A 15,933-nucleotide genomic window follows, 5' to 3' on the forward strand; every position below is an offset into this window, starting at 1 on the left:
TTATCATTGTTAATTTAATAATTTACTAATGCTTTTTGTTTTAACTAAATTTTTATTTATAGTGTGTTCTGTTTAATTATTTTGCTCTCTGTACAGTGAAGGAAAGAAATATTACTCTGTATAACTATTGTTTTATTGATTGTATTGTCATGTACTAAAAACCATTCTTAGTGGTTCAAAGGTTTGGCTAAAATATGCTTTCTAACAATGAATTAAGTCACAAAATTCAAACGCTTTTCTTTGAATAACTCTACTCAACTTTTTTTGACGGATTTCGATTTTTGGCCATTAAAGTATGAGGGATAGTTGTATCCTGGAAATTATAGTCCAAATTGAAGTGTCGAAAGTTAAAGCTTCTTAATTTTTATTTTTCAAGTATTTCCCTTTATCTTGGTAACTTTATTAGTGAGAAGAAAATTTTTTGCCCACATTTATAATAATTGTTTATCCTACAATAATTCCATGTAAAAATAATTTTTAATAATTTATTTTTATGCAATAATGGTAAAAGTAATTTGAATTAATATTTGCTACTTTTTATATGCATTATTATAAATGGCAAAAAATTTGAATGAAATATGTTGAATATGTCTTGAAAAATAAGAATTTAAAGGAACGATTTTTTGAAATTTTTTTAGCAGAGAAACTATTTTAAGATTTGTACTAATTTTGTATATTTTCATTTAAAATTTCTTATTTTAAAATGAAAAAAAATTTCCTTTACCATTCAGACTTTTTCCCCACCATTATTAAATTAAATAATAATTATTGAAGTTATTCATTGCATTAAATTATCTTCAGAGAAACAAATTTTATTATAAAATAAAAAGTTTGCAAAAAGTTTTCGATTCACTTCAAGCTCCGGAGATATAGCAAAAAGTGAGAGTAACAAGGGTCCCAACTTTTTCCCCTTAGAGACCATAGTTATGAAATAGCAGCTATCCTTAATATTTTGATGGTCAAAAATATAAATCCATAAAAAGAATTATATTTATTCTAAGGATGAAAGAAAGTTTTTGTTTCTGATTTTGTAATGTAATTAATAGTTAACACAAATTAATTAGCATATTTGAAGTTTACCTTTTAAGCCATTGAAATTGGTACTTAATAGATGAAAATTCACTTATTAGACCAAAAATTATATGGTAAATTTTTTTTCCATTGAACAATATTATTTTTAATTATCTGTTTAAAAATTTCATTTGCTTTTTTTTGAAATTAAAACCAAGAAAATCTTTTCAAATATTCAGTATAAATTAGGAGATAAAATAATTAATAAATAGATTTTGATAATTTAATGTGTGTAGCCGAACTTTAAAATGCCAATTAACTAGCACAAACTGTTTTTTTTTTCATTTAATTTATTTAACATTAAAATTTGTGCTAAATTACAGTTTAGTTAGTTAACATATTTTTTTAGACTTGATATTTGACTGCACAGGAAAATATAAAAATGATAGTAGTTTTTGTAAAATAAATAATTTTTTATTATTGTTATTCTTATACAAAAAGAGGATATGGGATCTCTTTAGAATCAATTCGGGGTAAGTGTCATTTGCATAGCTTACTTGTTTAACTGTCTTCTTTTTTAATTGTATATTACTTCATTTGAACTTTCGTAAAAAGCTTAAATTTACTTAATTGAGCATTTTTTTAACGACTTGTTAATAATATTAGTATTTTTCTTGTTAGGAATATTAGTAGTTTTGATCAGTGGTCTATTCTCAAAACAATTTCTTGAAACCTTAACTTATACTAAGCTCTGGACTAAGCCCATAAAATGGGCTGTAGATGTTCCTTTTAAGTGTTTTGAAAGAAATTGTATATTATCGTGAATTTAGATTTGTGTAGGTATAAAACTGTTTAAAGAAAGTTGGATTATGTTATTTGATGTAAAATCTAGAAAAACATATATTTCATAAAATCAGCAAAATAGGATAAACAGCTGCAGTAAATGTAAACAAGTACCAGCATGAATTGTGACATTTTCTGACATTCAGTCTTTCGAATTTGCTTAAAGTATCTTGAGTGTGTTAAATCACAGAAGTCAGCTCTAGTGTATTCTCTCCACAAATTGTGGCTTTATTTTGTGGCTTAAGCTAGACTTATCTTTAAGTTGCTTTTGGTTTTAAAGTTTGCCTTTTAATTTCAGAGGCTAGAACATGCTCAGATACCGAATTCCGATGTAAAACTAATGGCAGATGCATTCCAAATCGGTGGCAATGTGACAATGAAGATGATTGCCTTGATAATTCTGATGAAGACCCTGAAATTTGCAGTGAGTTTCTGTGCTTTCATTCCTAGTAAAATGTGTACTTTTAATTGATGTAAAAATTTGTCTTATAGTATTTGGAAATTTCATTTTAATTTTCTTTGAAAAAATTCCCTCTAGTCTGTGTTTAAAATTCTTATTTCTGTTGCTAATAATATTAACCTTTTGGTTATTACTATAATTAAAACCTAGTTATAAACTGCTTTATTTTTCAGGTAACCGAACTTGCTTAGCCAATCAATTTACATGCCTGTCTCCTGCCATGTGTATACCAATATCTTGGCATTGTGATGGACAAGAAGATTGTAAAGATGGATCTGATGAAAAGAGCGATTGTCGTAAGTGACATAACAAACTTTCATTTTGTTATTGTGTTTAATATCTATTTTTTATGAATATGTTTCATTCATATTTAATATATCCTTCTAAAAACAGCTCTTGAATTTTATTTTTATTTCTTTAGAACAAATTACATGCTCTGAAGATGAATTTACCTGTAGTAATAATAAATGTATTACTAAGCGATGGGTATGTGACCAAGACAATGATTGTGGAGATAATAGTGATGAAAAAAATTGTGGTAAGGGAATTAATATCTTTTATAAATTTGATTGAATTATTTATTTATTCAATGTTGAATTGCTGGTAATCTTGCCGGTGAAAAAAAAGAAAGAAAAAAAAACACATAGTATAATGTCTGAACAGTTCTTGTTTTACTTAATTTGTGTTAGGAGTAAATTATAAAAAACAGTTTTTTATTTATTTATTTTTAATATGTAACTTATAATTAAAGTTCACGCCATTAGGCGACACGACGACAATTGTCAGCAAATGTTCTACAAATGTCGCTAAAATTATATGCAAGGGCGATAAATTTGTCTTCTTGAAGTATGTTTGGAATTTACAAAATACTAGCAAAAAATAGCTTTTTTCTTTAAATTTCATGCATTAAAAAAAATTTTGCGCTAATTTTATTGTTCTATGCGTGGAATGGAATTCAAATGAATGATATTCAAATGGAATGTCTAAATTCGTCTGGTGCAAAGATTTTTATATTTATGTTTAAATTTCAAAGTTATATGTTGTGCTGTTTTTTGCATTTATGTACTGGCATTATGTAGTTTTATTGTTCATCAATAAAATATTTTTTGCTCTTTTAGAATGGACTTTATTTGAAATCTTATAACTTTTAGATAATTAATTTTTCGTATATTTTGTTAGTTCTTACTTTCTGTATTCTTCATTTATTTGGTCTCAGCATTTGAGTTTTTATGTTGAAGCTATTTATTAATATTATTTTAGCTTTTTTACACTTGATTTTAAAAATTACTAATTTTCAATCATTATGGGCTAATGAAACTATGGATGGCAATTAATAATTTTTGATGAGTATAAATTATGTTATTGTAAAGTTAGATTTCTAGGTTTGTCAACCGTATTAATTTTTTTGGCCTTCTAAATAAATACCTAGGTGGTCCTATTAGACCACTAAATTTTCATCACTGGTGTGAATTCTACTTATATGTATCTTGCAATATTGTTTGGTATTAAAAGTTTTTGCATTTTATTTACTTTGTAATACTAGTAATGTTTTAACATTTTAATTGTTTTTACTTCAGTTGTACTTTCTTTTAAAGCTCTTTAAATTCCAGTTTTTTATTCTTGAGATACCTTAGTGGTTTTTCTTCCTTTTCTCTTTACCTTTTTTTTTCTGCGGTATTATCAGATTTTCGCTGCTTTACATTCAATTAATCATCTTCTAAGTTTAATGCATTAATTTCCAAAAGGTGTTTTTTTCTTCAAAAAAATAATAGATTAAATTAATACATTTTTAAACCAATATTGCTAATTTTAATTGATTATGCATATTTGTTATTGCAATCTTGATTTTATTACTAACTCATGCTGCATGGGAAATATAAACCCAACAAAATGAAGTAACAGATATACTTCAGAAAGGTAACATGTTTTGAGCTGTCCAATCAAGGCATCCATTATCATGACAAATTAGTATGTAATCTTTGAAAATTTTATCTGACATATGTTATTGGGTCTTGATCATGGGGGTCTTCTTTTGAGTGCTCAAAACTTCTTTTTTTCAATCTTTCTTTTCCAGTTAATGACGTTTTTCCATTGAGAAATAGTGTGCGTTGCTAAATAAATATTTAAGGACTTGTTGAAACACTTCTTTGTGATTTTCTAATGCATAAAAATGTTTTAATTAAAATGTATTATCTTATTTTTCAGCTAATGTTACTTGCAAATCATCAGAATTTGTCTGCGCAAATGGGAAGTGCATTCCTGAGAAATGGAAATGCGACGGATCATTTGACTGCTCCGATGAATCAGATGAAAAAGATTGCCCGACTGCTGAACCTACTTTGTGCAAGTCTGGAGAGTTTATGTGTTCGAATAAAAAAGATTGTATCCATAACTCCTGGACTTGTGATGGAGATTCTGATTGTCCAGATGGTTCTGATGAATTAAATTGTATGTGCTTTTCTGAAATTTTTTTTATCTTTTCATTGTTAGGTTTAACTAGTTTTTAGTTGTTGCAATTTAAAAAAAAAAAATTTTTTTTTTTTTTGGCTTATTGTTTTTTTTAAAATTTTAATACAATTAAATTTAAGTTAGTTGAAATATTTTTTATGTGTAGATATTAGTATGATTAATACTAGAGATTCATTTTTAAAATGATATCCTTATTCTAGGCACTAAGACTTGCAGACCTGATCAGTTTCAGTGCAAGAATCTTCATTGCATTCCTGGCCTGTTGCAATGTAATGGAGATGAAGAATGTGTTGATGGTTCTGATGAAATAGACTGTGAAGGTATATCATTTTGAAAATTTTAGATTAGCATTTGAATGGATTGGTTATTATTATAATATATGAATGATTTATTTTTGTAGAGAAGTTTTTCTTTCAAAATATACATTTTAATAGTAGCTATAGGATATAGTAATTGTTAGCTTAATTTTTTCCATCTTTCGTATTAACAAATTGATGCTAATGAATTAAAAAAAATTTTAGTTTAAATTTTTTAAAATCTAAATTAAATACTGTAATTAAAGTTTTATCCTTTTGGAGGTTTAACATTTTTGTTAGCAACAAAATGAATACTTTACAAACTACCAAGCTGCTTTCGTGGAGCAGACAGGTTTTCCTGGGGTTTTTAGATAGGAATTTTTTAAGGACATTTTCTTTCAAACTTGCCTAAGGATATAATGATGGGATGGTCTAGTTCCCAAATGTTGTTCTGCCAAACCTTAGGACTCTGTGAAAGAGTTAAAGGGGTTCCACGAGTAAAAACTTTTTATAACCTGTGATAAGTTTTGAAACCAGATTACATTTAGACCTCACCTATAATCCATAATTTATTTAATCTTACGTTTGCCTATATGAAATTATTTCAAGTAAAATGCCAATGAAATAGAAATGGCATTTTTTAAAGGAACATATAAAATTTCTAGTAACAATATATCAAACAAATTATGAAAAAGAGACAAGCATTTCTAAAGTATTTCATTAGTAATTCCTACTATGCTTTTCAAATCAAAATAATTAAATTCTTTAATAAAGAAATATGTTTCCGTAAATAATAATTTTCAAAGTTTATAGTAGTTCTCATGAGTTTTCATTTAGAAGTAAACAATAATTCGGCTTACTTAATCATTTTCAGCTTGTGTATGTACACCAGAAACAACTTCATAACTAGACTAGATGTAGCACAAGAACTGTAAATTTAATTGGTCGAAATAAAACCTAACTTAAGATTATTAATGACAAAACTTATCTTCATTCTTCTAATTAAATATTTTAAATATATTCTTTTGTTATAACGTTCACAATTACCTTAAACTTTATTCATAATGTTGGTGTTCCGTCGAAAGAAGTTTTATTATTTTGGGTTCAATAACTGAAAAAAATAAAGAAACGCTGGTTTAAAAAATCTCATTTTAGCTTCGTATGTGTTTCTTCATATTGGTGTACATAAGACCTATTTTGTTTTAAAAAGTTTAAAAATATATCTTAATTGGTAACTAGAAAGGGTTAGTTATGTATCATAATTGGTAAATGAAAATGTTTATATAACTGTATTCATCAAAAGTTCTGTACTTTAGGATAGTAAAAATAATGAAAATTCAAGTTCAGAGTAAAAGTTTCCATTTTCTAATTTTCAATGTGTTAGATTTAAAATAAATAAGTTTTGTGTTTTAAAGTTTTTTTTTTATTTTTAAAAAAACTTATTTCTTTTACTTTTTCTCAATATTATGTTTACATTTCTTTTCAATACAGCATTACAACCCAGCAAATGTAATCCTAAAACTCAGTTTAATTGTGGAGACCATTGCATACCTTTAAAATTGGTTTGTGATACTAAGAATGATTGTGGTCAGTTTGAAGATGAACCAAAAGATATGTGCTGTGAGTATAAAGCTTTCTTTACCTCTGTTGTTTATTCTAATATGATTAGGTTTACATTTATATTTCTGTATATATATTTAATGTATAAACATTTTATATTTTTGCAGATAAGAATGAATGCAAAGAAAATAATGGAGGTTGCTCTCAGATATGTCATGATCTGCCTATTGGATTTGAGTGTCTGTGCCGGGAAGGATATTACTTAATGGATAACCGCACATGTGAAGGTAATCAGTTAATTTTTTTAAAAAAATATTTCATCATTATGTTTCAAAACTATTACGCTATATTATATCCAAAGTAATTTGATCATATAAAGAACAATATTGCTTTTGATTTTATCTTTTAACCTGTAGTTGAGAGCAAATTGATATGATCCAATAACAGTACGAGTTCGAAAACTAAAAAGGGTTATATTTTAATTTGTGTGAAAATAAAGGCCTTGTTAACTTATTAATGGTTAATGAGAAGTGAAATTCTGTTAAAATTTGGCAGTTGACTGCCAGGTATATTTTTGGGACTTGTGCAATTTTATTAGTACTTATTATTCACTGAAAATATCAAAATGCAATTTCTTAGAGCACATATTGGAAGCACCAATTCTACAACACTAGGTACAGTGAGTTTTCCAGTATTTTGCTTTTTATCTATATTGTTGGCACACATGTTGGTTATGTCATAAATAAATCTGAGTCTCTTGAATTCAGTAAGTTAAGTATGTCTTATTTTTCATTTCATGCAGTTCTTTTAATTCTTCTGTAACTGTGTTTATTTACTTTAATTCATCTGCTTTTAAATTTTTTATCTCTGTAAAGGAATTTTGATTCATGGCAGTGATGTGTCTGTTGTTTCTGCCAACAAAACAATTTGAGCTGCCAGGCTATATTTATCTTAATTCAAAAACCTTTTTATCTCCAGATATTAATGAATGTGAAATACCCGGAACTTGTTCTCAAATATGCCATAACACCAAAGGAGGTCACAAGTGTGAATGCATTTCTGGTTATAGTCTTGAACCAAACAACAATAAAAGATGTCGAGCAGAAGGTACGTATTTTTCAGTTAATCATTCATTTTCCATTCCATTTTCTTTGCAATAAAAATTGCTCTAATCATTAACAGCTATTATATTTTTGTTTTTGTCTACAAAATAAACTCTGAGTAACAGATTTTTCTTTTCTTACTTTTTTAATAAATTTTTTTAAAAGAATTAAAACTTGCTTTTATCACATTAGATTCTTACCTGTATATTTATTTCAGTAGATCTATATCTTAATTTAATGTTTTATAAATAAATTGCAATTTCATAGTAGCTTTGTTTTTAATTTTTATCTATTACTAGAACTGTAAATTTGAAGATAATTTTAGTTGCTCATTTTGCATTTTACTACATGATTTCAGAATAAGAATTATTAAACTCAGCCTTTTTTAAACTGTTAACAGGTAATTAATAAAAGTAACAACAGCCAAGTTAGTTCAAAATTTGATAAAAAAAAATTATTAATATATTGTTCTATTTAGAAACTAAACAAAATACTTTTTTCTCTTTTAGAAGGCCACATTGTAATTCTATTTACAAATCGTCAAGAAATACGCAAAATTGATACAGAAACGAAGGAATATTTGGCAGTTGTTAGTAATCTGAGAAATGGGGTTGCACTTAACTATGATTATGGTACTGGTACTATATATTGGTGTGATAATATTGAAGAAGCAATTAAAAGGTATGATACAGTTACTATTAATAATCAATAAAATTTATTTGTATGCTCAGATTTAAGTAACAATTTTACAATTATAAGTCAATTGTTTCAGAAGGAGAAAACTTCATAATATAGGTTCTGTTATTGTAATTTTTTAAAAACTAACTTATTGGCATTAACAATATACTTCAAGTAATTTGATTTATGATGTACACTTAATGCAATACATTTTTTGAAATCCACTACATTGTATGAAGACGAAATTCATTTTGTATATTTTGATTAATTGTTGCAGAATAAAAACTTTAGGTGAATAATATAAAACTTTTTCTACCAACACAAGTTATGTGTTATCTTTTTCTGCTAAAAAGTAAAGCAAATTTTTCAGAAAGACACTAACAAAAATCAATGAAGTTAATTAAAAATTAAGCTTTTAAAAAGTTATAGCGAAAAAGTAAACCATTGTTATACATAAAAAAATTTTTTGGTGTCTCGAAATACAGTTTTATTAAATTTCTAATTTTATTCTAAAATGTTATTATTTTTGTGATCTTAACTGTTGTCAAACTTGCTTTTTATTTGTCCCTTAGTGTTCCAGTTAACAGTGGTAGTCCAGTAAATACTATTGTCTCTCAGGACTTGGGTACTATTGATGGTATAGCAGTAGACTGGATTTATGGACATATCTATTGGTCGGATACTGTCGGAAATGTCATCGAAGTTGCTGATAAAAATGGAAAAATGAGGAAAACTATAATTAATGATAATTTAGATGAACCAAGAGCTATTGTTGTAGATCCTCTTGAAGGGTATGTGTTTCTCATGATATTTAACTTATTTCAAAATTGATCTAAAAAGGTCTATTTTGAGATAATTTTTAAATATGAGAAATTATTATAAAAATAATTATTTTTATAAAAATTATTATAAAAATAATTATGAGAAATTATTATAAAAATAATTATGAGAAATTATTATAAAAATAATTTCTCATGTCTTAACATTTGCATATCAGCTTGCTTTAAATTATCACACAATTTTAATTTTACAGTAAATCTCATTTTTTTTCCCCTCGCTATTTTTTATTTTTGTTACTTTCTCCACTTCACACTTTGCATACAAGAAGCTCAATTTTTTCTTTGAGATTATTGATTTAGAAAATTAGGAATCAGCATCAACATGATTAGATTTCAATCACTTGATTAGCTGGTATTGCCATTAGTAAATAAATATTTCTGTTATACTCATTTTGTTTTATTATTGTAAATGTAAATGCTTTAAAATTAAACATTTAATTTGTGTTTACAAATAATGAAGAAAAACTTATTTTGCCTAAAATAATTAAACTAAGTTTTTAAATGTTTTCTAATCTAAGTTAATTTACTCTTCATTTGGTTCCCTGACTTTATAATTAATGATTGTGTTATTTGAATTAAAATAACTGCGATTTTACTTATTCAGTGATTTTGTAATAATTAATATTTTTGTATATTTGTTAAATAATTAATAATACATTTAACCAAAGCTTTGACTGATTTAAGAAGATTAAATAAAGAAATTAAATAAAGAAAAGGAATTAATTAAAGAAAAGGATTTTTTTTAAAAGGAAAAGTGTTAAGGAGAAAAAGCCTAATGTTTTTTTTTGTGCCTAATTTTTCTATTTGTACCAATTCTGTCTAATGCTGATATAATTTTTTTACAATTTTAGCTGGATGTATTGGACTGATTGGGGTGAACCTGCAAAAATTGAAAGAGCTGGTATGGATGGTAGTCATCGAGCAACAATCGTATCTTCTGACATTAAGTGGCCTAATGGTCTTGCTATTGGTGAGTTTCATCATCCTTGTGAACTTATTCATTTTCCCTGCTGCAGTTCCATTTCCTTCAATTTTATGCTTATTTTCAGATTTTGTTTCCAAAAAAATATTTTGGGCTGATGCTAAATTGCATCTTTTAAGTTCCTGTGATTATAATGGAGACAATAGAAGAGTGATTCAATCCTCACCCGTGGTTTTGAAGCATCCATTTTCCATTGATGTTTTTGAAGTAAGTTTAGAAAAGAAACACATTGTATTTTAATTCGGTTGATTTTAACTTGGGGGATAAATTATTTTACCATGATTTCAATTATGTTTTGATATAAGCCTTTATGACTATTAGTTGTGACATGTTGGTTGTGAAATATGACTAGTTTCTATGATGTTAATGAACTAAATAATTACATTAGAATTTACAACTTATAATGCATGTTATGTTGAGACATTAAAAAAAATATTTTAACACTAACTATATTGATTGCTCCATGCATTTACCAGTTTATTGAATTTTTTATTGTACAATTTGAGATGTAAGGATCTTTATTGCTTTACCCCTTTGTTACATATTGCCGCAAAAAATTTAATTTCAAATGATATAAACTTATAATAGGGCTTAGTTTTAAAAGTAATTAATAATTAAAATAGAATTTTGAAAATTGAAAATTTATTCTATTAATAACCTGTTTATATTTATGTCATGCTATTCATAAATGAAGTTTTAGAAGTTCTTATAAATGTTTTTAAATCAGGTTAAAAGAAATTTCTGCAATAAAAAAAAAAATTGAAATTTCCCATTGCTATAAACTTCACAAAATAAAGCTTTTAGCTAAGGGAAATTAGTATGCTAAACCATCAAAATTTCCCCTCCAAAAAAAAAAACCTGAGTTGTTTGTTTTTGGATAAAATTTTTATATTCTTTTTAATACAGACTTAAATTTTGACGCCCTATTTAAAATATAGCTTATATTTTAACTGCCATAACTATACTTAAAAATATGCAATCATGATGAAGGATAATTTATTTGGTCAAAATTTATTCTCTATAATGGAATAAACTTTAAAAAAATTTTTTTTTTGTTTTTCATGTATTGAACAAAAACTATAAAACTACTCATTTTTGGATATTCTTTCATTTTTTAATATACTTGACTCTTGTTTTATGAATTCCTTTCTTAACGTAAATAGTTCTTTTTTGAGTCTGACAAATTATGACCTTTTTGAAGGCAAAAATTAATGATAAAAAATAGTTAAAGAAGTGGAATTATATTTGATCAATTAATAAATCTCTTCAGATCCATTCTTACGGAAAAGATAGCTCTTTAAAATTAGGAGTGTGTAAAGGCTTTCTTTGTGCTGCAGGACATAGAGAACGAAAATGTTTAAATAATAAATAATACAAGAGACAAGAAAATTAAATCATTGCTATGTCTAATACCATCATCAATGCCTAGACATAATTTAAGAAAAGGATTTAAGAAATACAATGGGAACAAATTACAATAGGAAGTTAGCGTAGGAAAAATTCAACCAATGAGAAAACTTGGAGAAGACCAAACAATTCAAGTCATTGCTGAGTGGAATAAAAGATAAGAGAAAAAAATGAATGTGGAAAATGCAACAGATTAAAAGTAAAAAAAAAGTATTTTGAAAAACCATTAATTTATTACTAGTTAAGTGACTGCAGGTTCAATTTAATTATTTTTTATTTTTAGCTTGTTATATCTGAGATTCATTCTCGTTTCATCTATCTTGTGCTCAGTAGTGAATAAACTTATTTAGTCTTGCTCACTTCTTTTAAGTGGTCAATTTTTTTTAGCATTAACTTATGTAACTAGCTTGATTGTATTGTATTTTTCATTTTGTGTCTTGTAACCTGATGATTCTTTCCATACCACAAAATTGATGATCTTTGCGTTATAATTTTATTAAAATTGCTAATGTATAAAAGTTAAATTTTTTTTTTATATTCCCAGTGTAATTTTAAGTTTTTCAATGTAAGGAACTAACTAAAATATATCAATTGATAAACAAATTTTCCCTTTTAATTTTTGCATTCATTAAAAAAGTATTAACTATAAAAATTGTTTATGTGAAACTTGTCTTCATGAACTTATAATTAATATTTTGTTAGAGCATAATATTATTAAAATTTATGCTTGGATTTGTAATTTTTTTAAAATAAATTATTTGTAACTTCTTAACATTGGTTGAAAAATAGCTTTTACAAATATTCTAAAGCTGAATACATGTTTTGATTATTAAATTTTAAAAATATTGTTCAAAAAAATTTTTATGTTCTGAGTCTTTCAGTAATATTGCCTAATTTAGTACACCAAATAGATTTTTTAGGGAGTGAGATAACAAAAACATTTTGAATATGAGTGTTTGTGTAACTTATTTTAGGTGGTGACAATATATTTAAGTTTATGTTACCTTTAAAAGAATATGTATGCTTTTCACTAATAAATTGTTAAGTATTCAATTAAAATTAAAAGCTATTAATTAAAATATTTAATCATATTTTTAAAATAATTGTACCAAGCACTTGATTCTTCAATATGTTGTTAAAATTCTGGCAATTAAAATTAAATTAATTATGATCTCGTTGTAGGATTGGATTTATTGGACTGACTGGGAAACAGAAGCAATTCACAAGATGAATAAGTTTACTGGAGAGGAAGTTACTGAAGTTACTAATGGAATAAACTCTCCTATGGATATTCATATATATCATTCTTATAAACAACCAAAAGGTAAATAGAAGCTACAGTATAGATAATTCCAATTTTATGTGTAGATAAGGTTTCAAAATTTTAGAAATGTCTTTTTTTTATTTTTTTTATAGGTGTAAATCACTGTAGTAATATGAATGGACATTGTTCACACTTATGTTTACCGACACCGAATATAAATGCTCAGTCGCCGAGATATACATGTGCTTGTCCTAATGGCATGGTTCTGGCTGCTGATCATGCAACCTGTATGCAAAGGGGTGAGGATTGATTGAATTTTTTACTTCTAACTAAATAATATTTGTAAAGTACTTTTTTTATATTAGATTGTACTCAATGTGTTTTCTTCACCATTTTTCAATCCTTTAAAGCTGAAAGAAGTTTTTTTCTGACTATTAAAATTTTTTCTTCTCCAACTTACATGCATCCTAATTGTTAAGGTTATATTTTATTTTTTGGTTTGGCTTGGGAATCAAAATATTGAGAATAAAAAAAAAAATTAAGTTAAGATCAAACAAATATTGGCGACCACTTTTTATTTAATCTAATCTAAACATTTGAATAGTTAAATCAATATTTAGATTGATAATAATTAACAACTCATAATAGTTATTATCAGTAACATAAACTGAGTAGTTATAATTTAGCAAATAATTTTGGTCTTAAAGTAGTAAGAATATCTTGTTTTCTAAAAAACCCAATTAAAAGTTTCAATAATTGTGGCTATATTTTTTATTTATGATATATAATGCAAATCATAATTATAGTAGTATATAATACAAGTATTGTGCATGATTTTATGTCCAATTAAATGTCCCCAATGACAGAAAAGAAACTTGCACCTCGTTTTTGACAGTTTGGTCAGATTTCGACAGAGTATGACAGTTTTCAATACTTACGTGTAATGTCAAAAATCAGTTTTTGATGTCAAAAGCACCACCTTGATAAAGCTACACATCATTAGTCAAGAATACTTTTAGACTTAATCCTTTTGACAAATTGATAAACTTGTGCGATTTGTTTTAACTCCTCTAGTTAAAATAATTGCTTCCAAGATGCATAGTCCATGAGAATCCAAATTTTACTAAACAGGATAATGGCTTGTTCATTTAAAGATTATGCTCTATTTAATTATTAATACATATTTCTAAAGAAAACAACAGAAAAGTGCCTAGACTGCTAAATTCAAATAATATCCCTACTAACATGAGATGTCAGGCCTTGCCCCTAATCGATAAACGCAAGCTGTTGATTCAATGGCTCATGACTATTCATGAGTAAAATTAACTATAGTTTTTAAAATTTTGCGTTATACCTAAAAATGGTTTAAAATTAAAAATACTTTTTCTCACAGTCATGTTTTGTACATTGTTAATGTAGTTTTGAGAGTGTTTTAAATGAGAGTAAAGCCTCTCTGAACCTGATCTTAAAATTTTTCCATCAATTCTGAAATTGATCAGAAAGCATATATTTAAAAAAATTTTTTTTTTTTTTTATAAATTTACCTGGAAAAAGTTTCAGTACTCATTCTATTGATTTGTAGTTTTCAAATTTTTTTTTCAACTTTACAACTTCAGTTTTTAAATTTTTTTTTTCTTCTTTATATAGCCTGTATGTCAGTTTTTTTTAATCAGAAACATTTCTAGAATTTTTCATCAAGTTTCTAGAATTTTTTGGTAAATTACACAAAAATGTTTTTTAAACATCTCAATCATGTTTTTTCCCTGCATAAAAGGCTTTTAAAATAACTCTACTGAACAATTTGAAAATATGGCTTTTATTCAATGCTAATGTAACTAGCCCTTTATTTCAAATATCTGAAATTTATGTTATGCTCATTATCAATTAAGTATTTATTTATTTTGTTAAATTTCTTGGAAATCTTTTGTATTTGATTAAATTTAAATTTGGTTATAATTCATGAACTTTGGTTCTAATTTATGATACTTCAATCAATACTAGTTTTACTTAATTAAAAAAATTTTCTTATTGTATTATGTGTAAATGTTAATATTTAAAAAAAAATATGTAGGAGCTATTTTAAATTAGATTTAGTCAAAACATTGTTAAATTATGAACAGATAATGTTAATTAGTGACTTATAATTTAAATGTATTTTATAGTAAATCCATTTATCATTTAATTAGACAATTCGAATATTCTATGCATAAATTATCCTCCCCTTTCTTTATTTTGTATTTCAGAATCTGTGAAGTTTAATATTTTAAACTACTCTTATTAAACTTTGCATCTCTTTCAACTAAAATAATTTCTTTTAACAGTTTTCAATTCTACATCTGCCCCTGTGAGTAACACTAAGACTACCACCGTTTCTTCAGTCACCAGTGATATTATCATCTCAACTTCAACAGCTATTTCAAATCTTAATTTAAATGATTCAAACTCATCAAAGTTTGATTCGGGCAGTTTTCAGCCCACAGATGCTTATAATATAGGTAGATGTTTTTCCTGGATTATTACATTTTTATTTCCTTTGCAATTGGCTGCATGCTTGCCTTTAAAAACTACAAGTGTGTTATGCGTAAAAACTAGTATTTTGTTTGAATGACATCTCTTTTTAAAGTTTGTTGCTCCTTAGTTGGTTTTTATTTATAATCAATCTCTTTTGTGTTGGTTTTCTTATTTAAAAATTGGAGATTTCATAGCTTAAAACTTAATGTTTTCTTCTCAGATATTTCTGTTTTTTTTATTATTAATTAAATGTCAAAAAATATATTTTAATTAGTTTTATAATTGCCACTAAAAGTAGAATAATTTTTTTTTTTAAAAATAATTTTGTGACATTTATGTAGATTTAAATTCTAATACTAATCCTTTTTTATTTAGCTACATAAACACATGCCAATTATTACATTTTTATGCTGTTCTTAGTCCTTCTTCTTAGCCAATATACTCACACTGAAAACACTTATTATGTTCTAAAATAAGTTTGACTAGTTGTGTTCTGAATAAATTTCTCAA

General features: G+C 25.9%; 1 protein-coding gene across 2 annotated transcripts in view; it reads left to right on the forward strand.

The window, feature by feature from the left end:
• Window positions 1-15,933, forward strand: part of LOC107452650 (very low-density lipoprotein receptor) — a 38,376-nt gene that overhangs the window by 16,673 nt on the left and 5,770 nt on the right. The window contains exons 3-17 of one of the 2 annotated variants that reach the window (XM_016069194.3): window positions 2,153-2,278; window positions 2,488-2,610; window positions 2,736-2,852; window positions 4,520-4,762; window positions 4,984-5,103; window positions 6,571-6,699; window positions 6,807-6,926; window positions 7,618-7,746; window positions 8,252-8,423; window positions 8,993-9,211; window positions 10,111-10,229; window positions 10,309-10,448; window positions 12,831-12,972; window positions 13,065-13,211; window positions 15,234-15,407. In XM_016069194.3, coding sequence (XP_015924680.1) covers window positions 2,153-2,278; window positions 2,488-2,610; window positions 2,736-2,852; window positions 4,520-4,762; window positions 4,984-5,103; window positions 6,571-6,699; window positions 6,807-6,926; window positions 7,618-7,746; window positions 8,252-8,423; window positions 8,993-9,211; window positions 10,111-10,229; window positions 10,309-10,448; window positions 12,831-12,972; window positions 13,065-13,211; window positions 15,234-15,407 — 2,220 coding nt within the window. The remainder of the gene's footprint in view (window positions 1-2,152; window positions 2,279-2,487; window positions 2,611-2,735; window positions 2,853-4,519; window positions 4,763-4,983; window positions 5,104-6,570; window positions 6,700-6,806; window positions 6,927-7,617; window positions 7,747-8,251; window positions 8,424-8,992; window positions 9,212-10,110; window positions 10,230-10,308; window positions 10,449-12,830; window positions 12,973-13,064; window positions 13,212-15,233; window positions 15,408-15,933) is intronic. The other variant, XM_043039287.2, reaches the window with a different exon arrangement.

This window comes from Parasteatoda tepidariorum, chromosome 1 (genome assembly GCF_043381705.1).
Source record: "Parasteatoda tepidariorum isolate YZ-2023 chromosome 1, CAS_Ptep_4.0, whole genome shotgun sequence".
NCBI lineage: Eukaryota > Metazoa > Arthropoda > Arachnida > Araneae > Theridiidae > Parasteatoda > Parasteatoda tepidariorum.